This window comes from Parasteatoda tepidariorum, chromosome 6, assembly GCF_982258835.1.
Source record: "Parasteatoda tepidariorum strain Cologne lab strain chromosome 6, Ptep-v5.0, whole genome shotgun sequence".
NCBI classification, from domain to species: Eukaryota; Metazoa; Arthropoda; class Arachnida; order Araneae; family Theridiidae; genus Parasteatoda; species Parasteatoda tepidariorum.
In genome coordinates, this window is record NC_141760.1 from 93,887,975 (window position 1) to 93,902,198 (window position 14,224).

At 33.6% G+C, this 14,224-nt stretch overlaps 1 protein-coding gene across 3 annotated transcripts in view; it reads left to right on the plus strand.

Annotated features, from left to right (window-relative positions):
* LOC107457369 (solute carrier family 2, facilitated glucose transporter member 1) overlaps positions 1 to 14,128 on the plus strand; it is a 64,428-nt gene extending 50,300 nt beyond the window's left edge. For all 3 annotated transcript variants that reach the window (XM_087166193.1, XM_043045334.3, XM_016075523.4), the window contains exons 5-11: positions 134 to 241; positions 1,991 to 2,079; positions 4,784 to 4,882; positions 7,396 to 7,608; positions 9,788 to 9,863; positions 10,869 to 10,996; positions 13,624 to 14,128. In XM_087166193.1, the coding sequence (XP_087022319.1) occupies positions 134 to 241; positions 1,991 to 2,079; positions 4,784 to 4,882; positions 7,396 to 7,608; positions 9,788 to 9,863; positions 10,869 to 10,996; positions 13,624 to 13,767 (857 nt within the window). In that variant the 3' untranslated portion in view covers positions 13,768 to 14,128. The remainder of the gene's footprint in view (positions 1 to 133; positions 242 to 1,990; positions 2,080 to 4,783; positions 4,883 to 7,395; positions 7,609 to 9,787; positions 9,864 to 10,868; positions 10,997 to 13,623) is intronic.
* Positions 14,129 to 14,224: the final 96 nt, after the last annotated feature.

Genomic DNA, 14,224 nt, shown 5'->3' on the forward strand with positions numbered 1-14,224 from the left:
GAAAATACTTTTCTTCATCACAAAAAAGAGTAATTTCAAAATCTAATTTCGACAACTTCTTCACTATCGAATTTATACAAATGAAAATGTATTTTTTATCAGTATTGATTTTTGATTTCCGCTCCTATTCTAGGTTTAATAATTATCCCAGCAATATTTATGCTGATTACTCTTCCACTTTGTCCAGAGTCTCCAAAATTTATTTTGATCAATAAAGGAAAGGATGTCGCTGCCCAAAAAGGTAACCGTAGTATTTATCTAATCTAAGAACATAGCACTAAATTGAATATAAAGTTTTAAAATTCTCCATAAATTTGAAATTTCCCTTTTCCTTCCTCTCTTTTCCCTCTTTATCTCCTGATTAATATGAAAACCCTGTCGATACCTGATTAGTTTATTAATCCATGAGCATACATGGGATTACATACTTTTGATAACTTGAAATAAAACCTAAATTAAATTGCTAAAAAAATAGCATATTATTTTAAAAAAATCTACTTGGTAGCGTATAAAAGAAAGTTTTGAAAAATAAAAAAAAATATAATTAACTAGTGGGCTGTGCCCCCTGCTCGCTAACGCTCGCCAACCCCCGAAAATTTCTACGCAATCTTATATGGTTTGCTTAGCAAACCAAGCTCGCTTTGCTCGCTACTAACTTAGGTACATTGCAAATACACAAAATTCTACCATCATTCAAATCCATATAACAGCTTTTTTTTAAAAAAAAAATTACCTCTTTTTAGTAAATACTAAGTCATTAAAATAAATTTAAATTCACATAAATAACATGTAATTCGTTAAACCTTTTAAAAATGTGCTATAGTATAAAATCGTAAAGCGTAACACCATGGCTGAGACTCATTTTTCAATGAATCACTAATAACAATAATAAAACAAATAAATTCGTGATATAAATCAAAAATCGTCAAATTCGAAATATATAAATTCGTGAAACAAAGCGCTTTCGACAAAGTACTAAAATAGAGATCTATCGACAAAGACTACTCACTTCTGCCTAGCTTAATAGTATGAGATTGCCGCAGCTAATAGGGTGAATTTCGGGAGAGATCACATTTGGTGAGAATGCACTCTCTGGTTATTTCAGTTTCCGTTTTTGAAAGCGCTATATATTGAGCCACCTCAACTAGATTTGGCATGTGACATTTTCAGCGGCAATCATTGGTCGATTTTCTAGCGTTGCCATTTGGGGAGTTGTAATGAGACGTTTTTTTTGTCGCCGTGTAAGAGAAATATATATAGAGATTCATTCAGCTTTATTCAATTTTATTTTACCTTTATTTACTGTAGCATGATCACGATCACACACCAATCTTGTGCCTTATCGCAGAATATTTCAACGTATTCTTCATACTTTTTATTTTGTATTTGAATAGGTCTAAATTAGTGGAAAATATTATATTTAGCTTTATGATAATTTATAAATATGAAATACAGTAAGGTGTTTTTTTTTCTGCGTTGAAAATAAAATCTTCTAAACAATAATTTTTCAAACTTTCAGTTACTTATATTTAAGAGAAAGTTATTCATCATTGAAATTTCTTTTTTTCAAAATCAAGTATTGATAAATTTTTGAATATGAATGAAAACGAAATTTCTAACTACTTATTGTAGTTTTTATATTTTAGTTCTAATACATTTCCGGTTATTTAATAGATATTTTTTTGTTTCTATTGCTGTTTTTCATAATAAAAAATACCAAAATATATTTTTGTTTGTAATTAGAACGGCAGAAAAAATATATATAAAAGGGACACAGGTATCCAACTACTTATCATTCCGAAAAAACTCGGACTTAGCGAAAATTGCCAGTATGATTTATTTTACCTCGCTTCTACTCGACGAAATAAAATATTCTGCTCAAATTGACAGTATGCTCTCGTTATATAATTTTTGATGCTTTATTTTACATAAAAAAGGACTTAATTTATGAGATATTTTAAGTTCTCTAGAATCATTATTTTTTTTACAGCTCTTACCTGGCTTCGAGGCACTAATGATGTTCATTATGAAATGGACGAAATGAGAGCAGAGTTTGAAGAAATGAAACTGGTACCCAAAGTAGGCATCCAATACGCATTTAAATACATTAATTTTGTAATGTTAAAACTTAATAATGTTAAAGTTTTAGGAAGGATACTCACTGATGAGGCAAGCGGTTAAGCAAGAGGCATACGAGAGGCAGATTCCCATACTTTAACAATAATATGCGCACATCGCCTCTGCGCAACCTAACGCAAAAGTATAGAAATTCGCCTCCTGTCTCCATTCTTACTGCTTTCCTCCTTAGTGTGTGGCCTACCTAAGAGAAATGTTAAATGATTTTTATGAAATTAAGCACATTAAGGCACAGTGGCGCTCACGTTCTTAAGGACAGTGTTTTCAAAATAAATGCGTCATTATATTGGATCATTATATTATGTTTCAATCAAGATATCTATAATGACGAATTCTACCTTAGTTGAACTTCAATCCTCATATAATTCATTCATGTTCACAAGTGTTTCATAAAAGTTAATTAACGAAAAATATTTTGTTAAGTTTCTTATACTTAAGGACAGTTTGTCTAATCATGAGTTATTGAATGATTACAATCAATTTATCGATCAATGTAAGTGTAATTTACTACATTATCTTTGCTTGAGGCTTTAAAACATTATATTAATATTTTTTAAATTTTTTTAGTACAAAATTTAACATTATTATGAGTAAAGATAAAAATGTTAGCAATGAACAGAGATGTTGAATAGATATTCTGAGAAAAAAAGGTTTAAGCATTGGAGAAATTGGTAGGCGGTTAAAATTATCAAAAACAGCAGTTTTCCAAGCATTGAAATCTATTCTAGTGACCAAAAGTATTGAAAAAGCATCCCAAAAATCACGTCCACGCAAAACTACCGAACGAGAAAATCGAATTTTTCATCGAATTTCTGAAGCTGATCGTCACAAAACCGCCCCGGACATCAGAAAAGAATTCGCTAAATTAACAGGCAAGCACGTAATCAATAATACCATCAAACGGCGTTTAAATCAGTTTCGGCTTATAGGTCGCCTATGTAGGAAAAAACCGTTGATGTCAAAGAAGAATATAGCAGCTCGATTAGCTTTTGCAAAAAGACACAGAAACTGGACATCGGCTGACTGGAATCGAGTTATATTTACAGACGAATCGAAGTTCAACAGAATGGGCTCAGATGGCAAAAGTTATGTGAGGCGTCGAGTCGGTGAAGAATTTAATATACGGTGTACAAAATCAATTGTAAAAGGTCGATTGGCTCGGTGATGGTGTGGGGTGCCATGACACGTTCAGGATGTGGTCCAATTCACAAAATCGAAGGCCTCATGGATCAGCATGTGTATGTGGACACTATCAAGACTGTTTTTCTGCCTTATTACAGGAAACTTCGCTCAAGAAAAACCAATCATGCAAGCCGATAATGATCCAAAGCACTCGAGCAAAACTGCGAAGGCCTTCTTATCAAGCAAGAAAATTGTGGTTTTGCAGTGGCCTTCCCAATCACCAGATCTCAACCCGATCAAGATGCTGTGGATAGATGTGGATAAATATGTGAAACAGCGAAAACCAAAAAAATTTAGGTGATTTATGGAAATGTGTCCAAGAAGGCTGGGCAGCTATACCTCCTGAACCATGTTAAAGATTAGTAGATTCGATGCCTCGTAGATGTGAAGCAGTAATTGCCCCAAAAGGCTTACCGAGTAAATACTAGCTCAAAATCTTTATTTTTTGTTACATGTTTTACTTTGTTATTAATTTTACTAACGATTAAGAAACATTTATTTTGCTGTCCTTAAGTATGCGGAATGCATATTTTTTCTAAAATGTTACATAATTTAAGTATAACAGTTAGATAAATGATTTTCATTGTGAAAATATATTAAAAATAAGTTATTTGTTCCAATACATAATTATCAATTCAATAAACTTATGCGTGAACATTAAGTTTTGGATTTTACTTTTCATAAAGACATGTCCTTAAATACGTGAGCGCCACTGTAAGTTACATATTGTTCAATAACAATAATAGCCAAAATTCAAAATCTTACCGGTAGGGATACCTTGATTTTGATACACCAACTTTCATCTAATCCAGAGATGTTCTGATAATCTTTTTATGTTTATTTTTTCTGTTAGGTTAGATTTAAAACAGCAGTTGATCTTATTTTTCTTGAACTTAGCTAGCTTACATAATATTATTTAGTTTGGTAGAATATAACAGATTTCGGCTGTTATGTTATTATAAACTCTACATTCAAACCAGCTATATCCAACTTAGCTTATAGCAGGCATATTGATGCGGACAAAGGTAAATGAAATTTAAACCTCCCTATTAATTCTTATTTATCCTTTTAATCGTATTTTTTGTAAAAGATATCTTGATGGTAGAAATTAAGTGCTTCAGAGGACAAATGTGGTTGCAATTTTTTTCCACTATGTAGTTTTTATACTGCAAAATGCCTTTGTGCAAATTTTTAAAAGTTATATAATTTTTAGCATTCAAAAGTGTTTATACGAAAAAGTTTCTTATTCTATATTGCTGTAGTCTACCGTCATAAAAAATATAGGGATTCAACCCGGATAACTAGGAATTTTAAGCTGAGCTTCAGCTATCAGCAATGTTTCTTGCAAAAGATATAAATGTAATATTGTTGTATGCTTCTTAACACTAAGAGATAATATCCTTTAGCAAATTCTTGATTTGTTGACATACTTGACTAGATCTAACGCTTGGATTTCTTTTTTCAGGTGACCTTAAAAGAAATGTACACAAATCCGATACTGAGGAAACCTCTCATTATTGCAGTTGTTGTTATGCTGTCTCAGCAACTTTCAGGAATCAATGCGGTATGAAACTAATTTTGAGTGTTACACTAATAGTACTTATGTAAATATGCATTAGGTATGGCTTTCGATAAGCATTACATATGCTTTATTCTCCAACAGTGGTCCCGCAGTGGACTGATCGTTAAGACACGGTTCCCAGCAGATCACCGAAGTCAAGCATCACTGGCTGCGGTCAGTGTGCGGGTGGGTGATCACTTGGATCAGTCTGCGTAGGGACCGAGGGTGGGCTGCATTGATCCTCGTTAAACTGTTATACCGTAAAGTGCTCGACTGCGCGTGCAGGTCATCGGGCTACCGAAGCGGGGGTGCCATTCCCTCTGCAAAGGATTAAAATTGTGATGGCATGTCTTCGGATCATCCTCAGGGATGTTTCCCAGACCGTCGCCAATAGCCCATTGTGCAACTCTAGTGCGACGTAAATGAACTACAGCAACAACAGCATCTCCAACATAGTACAGTGCGCTGGAAAAAAAAAGGAAAAAGAGTTCACTGCTGACTTGATTTTTGATCTAATGGAGATTTTTGATCTAATTTTTGATCTTCGCTTTCTATGACTCAATCATAATAGTTCGAGGGTAAGTAGCGATGGCTCAGGGGAAAGAGCGTTTGCCTTCCAATGAGGTGAACCGGGTTCGAATCCTAGCGATGGTTGTTCGATACAACACAGATCACAGTGCCGACGTGAAATATCCTCAGTGGTAAACGAATCTTGGTTTAGAGTACCCTTGCCGTAAGGCTAACCGTGGGGGATTCCCATAGTCTTCCTCTCCGTGTAACGCAAACTCGGGTTAGTTCCATTAAAAAGTCCTCCACAAAGGCAAATTTCTCAAAATACTTAATCCAGGAGTCCCTTTGTCTTCTGAATTTGGTTCAAAATTACCATACTATGTAGTAGAACATTAGTAGTCGTGAACCCCAAAACTGGGTCGGTTGTTCAACGACTGTTAGAAAGTAAAATGCTTCGAGGGGATGATGCCCAATATACTAATTAATTAGTGCAGACGATATTTTAAATTACGAAATCAGTCAAAAAAACGTACTTTCTCTGAAAACCTCTTTATTTGAACGGATTCTGATTTCTGAAAGTAAAATATAGAGGTATCCGCAATCTGGGAAATTTGGACCCCATAGTTTGGTGAGGAGAGGGATCTAAAGTTTGGATCCCATAATGTTAATATTATTTTTTACGTATTTCGCCATATCTGGAGAATTTCGTAAGCAAAATTGAAAAATATTTGCACCCATTTATGAAAATTATTACTTTTAGTAAATATTTTTTATTTTCCATTTTATTTAATAATGATCGGAGGAATTTTTATTTCAAATTCATATTTTTCACATTTTAAAGAATGTAATTTTGCATACCAAAATTCAAAATTTGAGAGAAATCGATCAAATTGCTCCTGAGAAATCGAATGAGGAAGCTGTATTTTTAAAACTAGTTTTCTCAGTAACTATTCGACCTATTTAGCTCAAATTTTGTATTTTACTACATAAAACTTAATTTAATTGTCTTTGAAATGCTGTAAAAAAATTTATACCTAACTATTCAAATTTCTTTTTACTATTAGATAAAATAATAATCAATAAATATTTACTAAAAGTTATATTTTGTATGGAATTATCTTTGGATAAACAAATTTTATAATTTTTTGCAAATATTTTTCAATTCGTTTGAAAAGTTCTGGAGACAGAGCGAAATACACAAAAAATGAAATCATTAAGGGTTTCAAACTTAAGACAACTTCCCTGTCCAAACTATGTGACCATATTTCCCAGATGGTACCTACCCCCTTATATTTAGTAGCCCTAATAAATCCTACTACTCCAGGGTAAAACGTCCTCTTAAATGTCATGCATAGTTATCACACTAGTCTGAATAATTTTTTGGCAGTTCATAACATGCAGGATTATGAATATGAAGAATAATAATGATTATTCTTCACAGAATCAGACAGAAATAATGATTAACATTTTCTAGTGACAAATGCTGTATAAAAATAGCTTTTGTTAATTAATATTAGTACTTACTATAATTAAAAAAATACTTATTAACCCCTTGACACACGAAGACGTCTGGGAGACGTCATTTGTTTCTTATGTCGAAACAATAATTGACGGGTCTCAGACGTCTTCAATACAGAGATGCCTACTTGTTCCGGGCAGCAAACAAATATTTTAAAGTGGCAATTTATCAATTGTGATTCTTGGTTTAATAAATTCAATTCAGTAGATTTTTTATCCACTACTTTATTGTAGTTATGTCATGCTATACCTTTTGAAAAGCAAGCAAAAATTGTCAAATATTAGCAAAATTTAGCTTGTAGTTATTTACCTTTTCTCTTAATTATTTTGGCGTGTCCGGAGCAGTTGGAATCTCTGTCAACATTCCGTAGCGAGTTGTTGTTTACGGTGCAATCAAACTAATTTCTATATCTAAAAAATTAATGATACTTCAAGGTGTTAATGCTATTCTTGTAATATTAGTTTTGACGTTTAGTTTTTAATTGTAGGTTATCTTTTATTCTACCGAAATATTCCGAAACGCTGGTTTAACGACACAAGCAGCAATAAATGCCACTCTAGGAATGGGCTCGGTCAATGTGGTCATGACTCTGGTGTCCATGATCTTGGTGGAAAGAGCTGGCCGAAAAACACTTCATTTGACTGGTCTGGCCGGTATGATGATAATTACACTGCTGCTAACAATATCCCTTGCCCTCACGGTAAGTTCAGAAGATTGTTTTCTACTTGTAGCATTTTGACTATCTCATTTAACATTATTTAGTTATTATATACATTAACGCGCTGAATGCCACGCTAATTTTGCATGGCTTGCCCGTCTGGCTAAAATTATTTTCTCAGCATGCGTTGCATTCATTTCTTCAAACCATTTTAGCAACGATAATAATATTTTCAAAAAAAATTTACACGAATTATGTGTTTCTAATGATCTTGGCATCGCTGGTCACGGGTGACCCCTCGTGGCACTACGAACAAACTCAGTGCCGGTCACCGGTGACCCCCATGGCATTCAACGTGTTAAAGCGTTATATAGTTGGTCTATAGTCACCGTTACTGATCCAGACGAATGGAATACGTTCCATAGACTATAGTTTGTCTGTGGAGCAAACTCCCCTCGCCATGAAGTCTAAGGCCATCAGCTACTATGGAAAGAAAATATAGCTCATTTCAAAGAGGGAAGCTTCTATTTCCCCTAATTCCCTTTCTCTCATCGACCCTAGTTAAAACCTGTCTTTAAGATAAACCACACACGCCTAATCATAGTCCGTCCTCGTAACTATAGCCACCGCAATTGCTCTTTTATGAATGGCGAGGGGAGTTTTTTACATCGACTATATATTTGCATGCGCTTTAAAGCCCTTGATTACAGAGATGATTAGAAGAAAGATTTCCTGGATATTGCATACGTTAACACTTAGAAAAATAATTGTCGAATTCTCTGTTTAGCAGTATGTAAATTTTTTTCATTTTAATTCTAATAACATATATGTTTTGCAATTTAGTTCAACTTAAAAAATAAATACATCCTTATTTACTTTTACAAATATTTCATTTTTCTACGATTATTGAGTAGTATTTTTGTGATTTCGAAACACTAACTCAACAATATCTGTTCCAGTTCGGTAAAAATAAGTTTCAAAATTAAAATTGCAAATATTTTCAACCTTTCAAAAGTAGAATTTAAATATTGCTTTGATGTATTTACGTCATAGCTAATGGTCACACTTTGTTTATTTGTAGTTCGTAAATTTTTAATGTTATAAAAGAAAAACTCATTTTAATATATTTCTCTGTGCTTAAAATGCGAACAATGACGTAAAATTTCAAAAAAAAAGCAAAAAACAAATCCTTTTTGCAAGTATAAGTTGAAACTTGTATAGACAACAAAAATGCAATGGTTTTTACATTGATGATATCTTGAATAAGATGTATTCAAATATTTTTTTCATACTTGCAGACACGATCAATCCCTTAATTTCACTTTATGAAAATGTATCTACAGTTTTAGTATGCCATTTAGTTAAATAAAAATTATAAATTCAGTCATAAAGATGAAACTTGCAAAAGAAGTTACGTTAATTAAAAAAGAAACAGTGGTAGTTTAAATAAAAATCATTTATATTACCCAAGTTATATTGCCTACGAATATGTTTAATGCTGTTTTTTAAAAAAAAGCACGATTTACGTAGAAATCGCAAATTTATTTTTTATCTCCTTGATTTAAAATAAATTTAATCTTTCTTTTCTTTTAACTTAAAAAGAAACAGAACACAGTTTTATTTAAGAAGTTAATATGAGCAGATGTAAAAATAATTAAATAATGTATAAGCATTAGGCTAATAATTATAGATTTTTTTTACACCATCAGTAAAATAAGAAAATCACCAGCTTTCCCCCTTAATACTTAAATTTTTTTTTCAAAATATATTTATTATTATCCAATTATTTTTGTAATAGTTTATAAGCAAACACCCTCTTGTCGTAAGTTGCTTTCGTAATAACTTGCACGGTTTAATTTATTATAAATTCAGTATTTCACTAAGCGACTTCGCAAAGCCATTTTGCAACAGGAAATTCATTTTTATTTTATGGTTCTTGTTTTGCTTTTTTACCCTTAAAAGACTAACGCGTATAAGCGGTATGACATTTTTACTTCATGTATCCAATGTAGCGTATATGGCGACAAGTATTTTTCCTTTTATTATTCTTGTATTTCCACTTTATTTCTTCATAATTAAATAAATATATAAAATTAGTATTATAATTTATTATTATAAATATATTGAACTTGAAGTACTTCCTGACCGTTCGGGTTTAAATTCTATATTTTATTTTTTAAAAAAAGGCTTACTTTCATTGATGTTTGCATTTCTTTTACAGCCCAGGGCTGCTTGGTTATCATATGTCAGCGTAATTTGTATTATTGGCTTCATAGTAATGTTTGCTTGTGGCCCAGGTAAGAAATTCTGTTATCTTACTCAGCAATTAATTTTTTAACCATTTTTATCTCCTAATACGCTTGTACTCTTTAAACATTTTAATTCTTTAACATTATTTAAGGGACATTATCACCCTGTTTTTTTAATTCTTTAATTTTTGTGCGTAAAATTAATCCTATATTATTTAAAGTTGTTGTAGTTCCTTTACGTCGCACTAGAGGTACACAATGAGCTATTTGTGACTATCTGGGAAACATCCTTGAGGAGGAAAACATGCCATTGCAACTTTGATCCTCTGCAGAGGGGATGGCATCCCCGCTTCGGTAGCCCTAAGGCCTACACGCAAAGTATAGCACTTTACGGTAGAAGAGTTTAACAAGGACCGATACCACACGTCATCGGTCTCTACGCAAAGTGATCCAAGTGGTCACCCATCCACACACTGATGCTTGACTTCGGTGATATGCTGGAAACCGTGATTTAACGATCAGTCCACTGAGGGACTATTTCATTTAAAAAAAAAGGAAGTAAACCATTTTTTTTGAAAAAAATCTTCAACGTTATTAACTTTTTGGTTATTTAAACGTATATTAAGCATTGAATTTTGGGTCCCTCACTGGACTGATCGTTAAGACACGGTTCCCAGCAGATCACGGAAGTCAAGCATCAGCGTATTGGTCCGAGTATCGAGTATTGGTCCTTGTTAAACTGTTCTACCGTAAGGTACTAGACTTCGCGTGTAGGCTTTAGGGCTACCGAAGCGGGGATGCCATCCCCTCTGCAGAGGATCAAAGTTGCGATGGCATGTCTTCCTCCTCAGGGATGTTTCCCAGACAGTCACAAATGGCTCATTGTGCACCACTAGTGCGGCGTAAATGAACTGCAAAAATAACATTGAATCTTGGGTTTATAAAAAAATCAGGTTTTCGGTAAATAACAAAAAAATTATGGTTAACTACCTTGGCCTGGAAACAAGATTAAGGTAGCAGTTGAATACAGTATTTTGTTTTGTTATCTTGTAGGTTCCATTCCTTGGTTCTTAGTAGCGGAAATCTTTGGACAAGGAGCTCGACCATTGGCTACAAGTATTGCCGTATCAGTCAACTGGATGGCTAATTTCATAGTCGGTTTAGGATTTTTACCTATTGTGGTAAGTTAAATTCTTTCATTTAATTTAATGTTAAATATTGTATCATGCTCTACCTTTTCCAACAACGCTCAAAGTTGATGGAAACGGTGCTATCTATTTCACGAAGATCCGTAATGCATTAATTTTGGCACTTGTCCTAGTGAGGGAATTTCCTTTTTAAAATATATTTTCTTAGTCCTTATAATATCGGGGTTGAACGTTGTTTCTGAAGCTTCTCGAAAATGTCAGGTTTAGCCTGAAAGAGTCAGAAAACAACGCTTTGCCTTTTACAGCGGACAACTAAACCTTAATTCAGGATTAAAAGTTGACTCGTTGATTTTGAGGCTGAAGTTCCCAGACTAATTGTAAACGTCGAAACAACGTTCAAAAATTGGCGTAGGAAGGAGATTTTCAACCTCTTTATACCTAAAGACTAAGGGATGCATTGTAAAATCAATGGGGAACCACATATGCAAAAATGAAAAGAAAAATTGTACGAGCCTAGGACTATTGTATCCTTATAAATAGGGGGGAAATTTTGGTTACATTGCGTTATTTTTGTGTTCATGAAAATGACAAAATATATAATAGCTAGTAAACTGAAATATGGAATATAAAATACTGTTGATGCATTTTCTCCAATGATCCAACAAAAAACGAGGCCAGGACAGCTTGGTTGATAGAGCACTGGGCCCATGTCCAAGAGTTCGTGGGTTCTATCCTCGCCAGCTGAAGACTCCCCGTTTAGTAAATGGTAACTGATGCACGTTAAATCTGTCGAGTCGCAAAGTCCTCCATGTTCCCATAACAAATCAATACCTCTGGGGGTACTGATCCAGGATTTTCCTTGTCCTTCTGGATTGGTTCAAAATTACAAGGCTACGGAGTTGAACATTAGTAGTCGTAAACCCGAAATTGGGTCGGCTGTTCAACGATGGATATAAAATAAAAATGATCCAACAATCAGAGCCGCTTTGGCTCAGGTGATAGATCTTTCGCCTTCCAATGAGGTGAACCGGGTTCGAATTCCAGCGATGGCTGGTCGATGCGAATTCATCACCAGGCTAGCACCGACCATAGTGTTGACGTGAAATATTCTCAGTGGTAGACATATCATGGATTAGAGTCCCCTTGCCTTTAGGCTAACAGTGGGAGGTTTTCGTGGTTTTCCTTTCTATGAAACTCAAATGCGGGTTTGTTCCATCAAAAAGTCCTCCACGAAAGCAAATTTCTCCCAATAGTTGATCCAGGAGTTCTCTATTCTTCTGGATTGGGTTCAAAATTACAAGGCAATGGAGTTGAACATTAGTAGCCTTAAACTCAAAAATTGGGTCGGCTGTTCAACGACAGTTATGAAACAAAATGTATAATCAAAACAGTATAATTTTCTCATAGTTTCTGATAAAAGATCAGATGCAGAAATTCCATTATTAATTTGAGAGATATTAAATAAAAAATGTCTTACATTTAATAATTTACAACAGCATATCAGCATATTTTTAGAAATTTACAAGGCTCATCAAAAATGCCGAACTTACACAAAACAAACCCAATGCTTGCTTTTTTTTTAATTATTAGTTGAAAGGGCAACATCTCAAGGACAACGAAAAAGCTTCCAAAGTTCACTGGTTCGCAAGTTGAAAATCACTAGCTTCGTAAATTAGAAATTCTCAAAAACCTTATCCCGTTTTCAAGACGGCAATGGAGCTTTAACGCATGGTTTGTTAACTAAAGATATTTCTGCGATTTTTCGAACTTTTATTATGATAAAACTTGATACTCTCCCAGCATGTACTTTCACTTCACTGAGCTTGATTACCGATTGATTAAAAACCTACAATGGAACAAATCTGTTAAATGAAAATATGATTTAAAAGTAATCAGGCATGCTTCTTCGGAAACTCGATAATATCTAATTTCTAAATAAGAACACAGAATCATGGCATAAGAACACAGTATCAGGAGCAGTATTTGGACTTACGGGCGAGATTCGAACCCAAACATGTTTCCTTGAATACCGGCCAGGAGGCGAGCGGTGAGCGTGCTTGACTGTGAAGCTAGTGGCTGCGGGTTCGAATCCCGCTCAGGGCATGGGTGTTTCTCTCTGTGTGTTGTCCTCTATTGTGTGTGATGAGTGTGGCCCACCCTATGAACTGGCATCTGTGGCAATGTGGCGGGGGTAACGTTGTTCGCCTACGTGACTTTGGTCTTAAGATGCAGCCCAAAATGAGCAATACTTCCGGCACCTTCCGTAGCGAAGAACGATAAATTCATTGCCAGCCGTTAAAATTGCCTTTAATTAGAGCAAGAACTTTAATTCAAGCCAAGAGGTACTTAGATTCAATAAAAAAATAACTTGTGACTGTGAATATACTTAAAACGAATATAAAATAACCATTTTAACTAGTTTTTTTCCCTTCCATCACCTTATATTAACTTAAGAATTTTCGGGAAGCATATTAAAACTTTTGTTACCTAGACCTCTATGAAACTCATTTATGCGCTGAATAGAAATTTTTTTTGACTTCTAATTAAATTAGTACTGTTTTTTTTCTCTTAAAACACTTCTATAATTCTTTAAACATTTAAATGTTTTTTTAAACGTATGTTTCTAAACCATGCTTCTAATTTAACACTTATATTTCCAGAGCTCAATTGGCGAGTACACTTTCCTTATTTTCTCTGCGCTATTGGCTATGTTTTGGCTCTTCACATACAACCAAGTTCCAGAAACAAAAGGAAGAACAGTGGAAGAAATTACTGCAGAATTCCGGCAAAAAGCCAACAGTTAGAACATAGTTTTCCTACAAAGAAAATGAAACGGAGCTTCAAAGTTTTAGAAGATGAGAAACTTGCATTCTGTTTTTTCCCATCATTCATATAATAGATTATTTCATGAGTGATCTTTTAAAGATTCCAATGAAAGTAGTCGTCTATCTATATATTTTGCATATATTTTATAAATATATATTATATATATCTGGTGCGTATGTATAGAAGTATTTTTCAAAGTATATACTTTTATGTTGCGTTGTTTTAATGAACTGTTCTATTTGAATTTTACCTAGATTTAAAGAATCTCATTTTTATTTTGCTGTAAATAATCTTCATCATTGCCTGATTGTATTTAAAAATAAATTGTTTCTATATTTATGCCTTTTTTTCTGAAAGTTTAACTAACACTTTTAAAGCTATGTTGGATATAAGCACATAATCACACTTAATTCTGCGTCCCTGATAATAAGTATG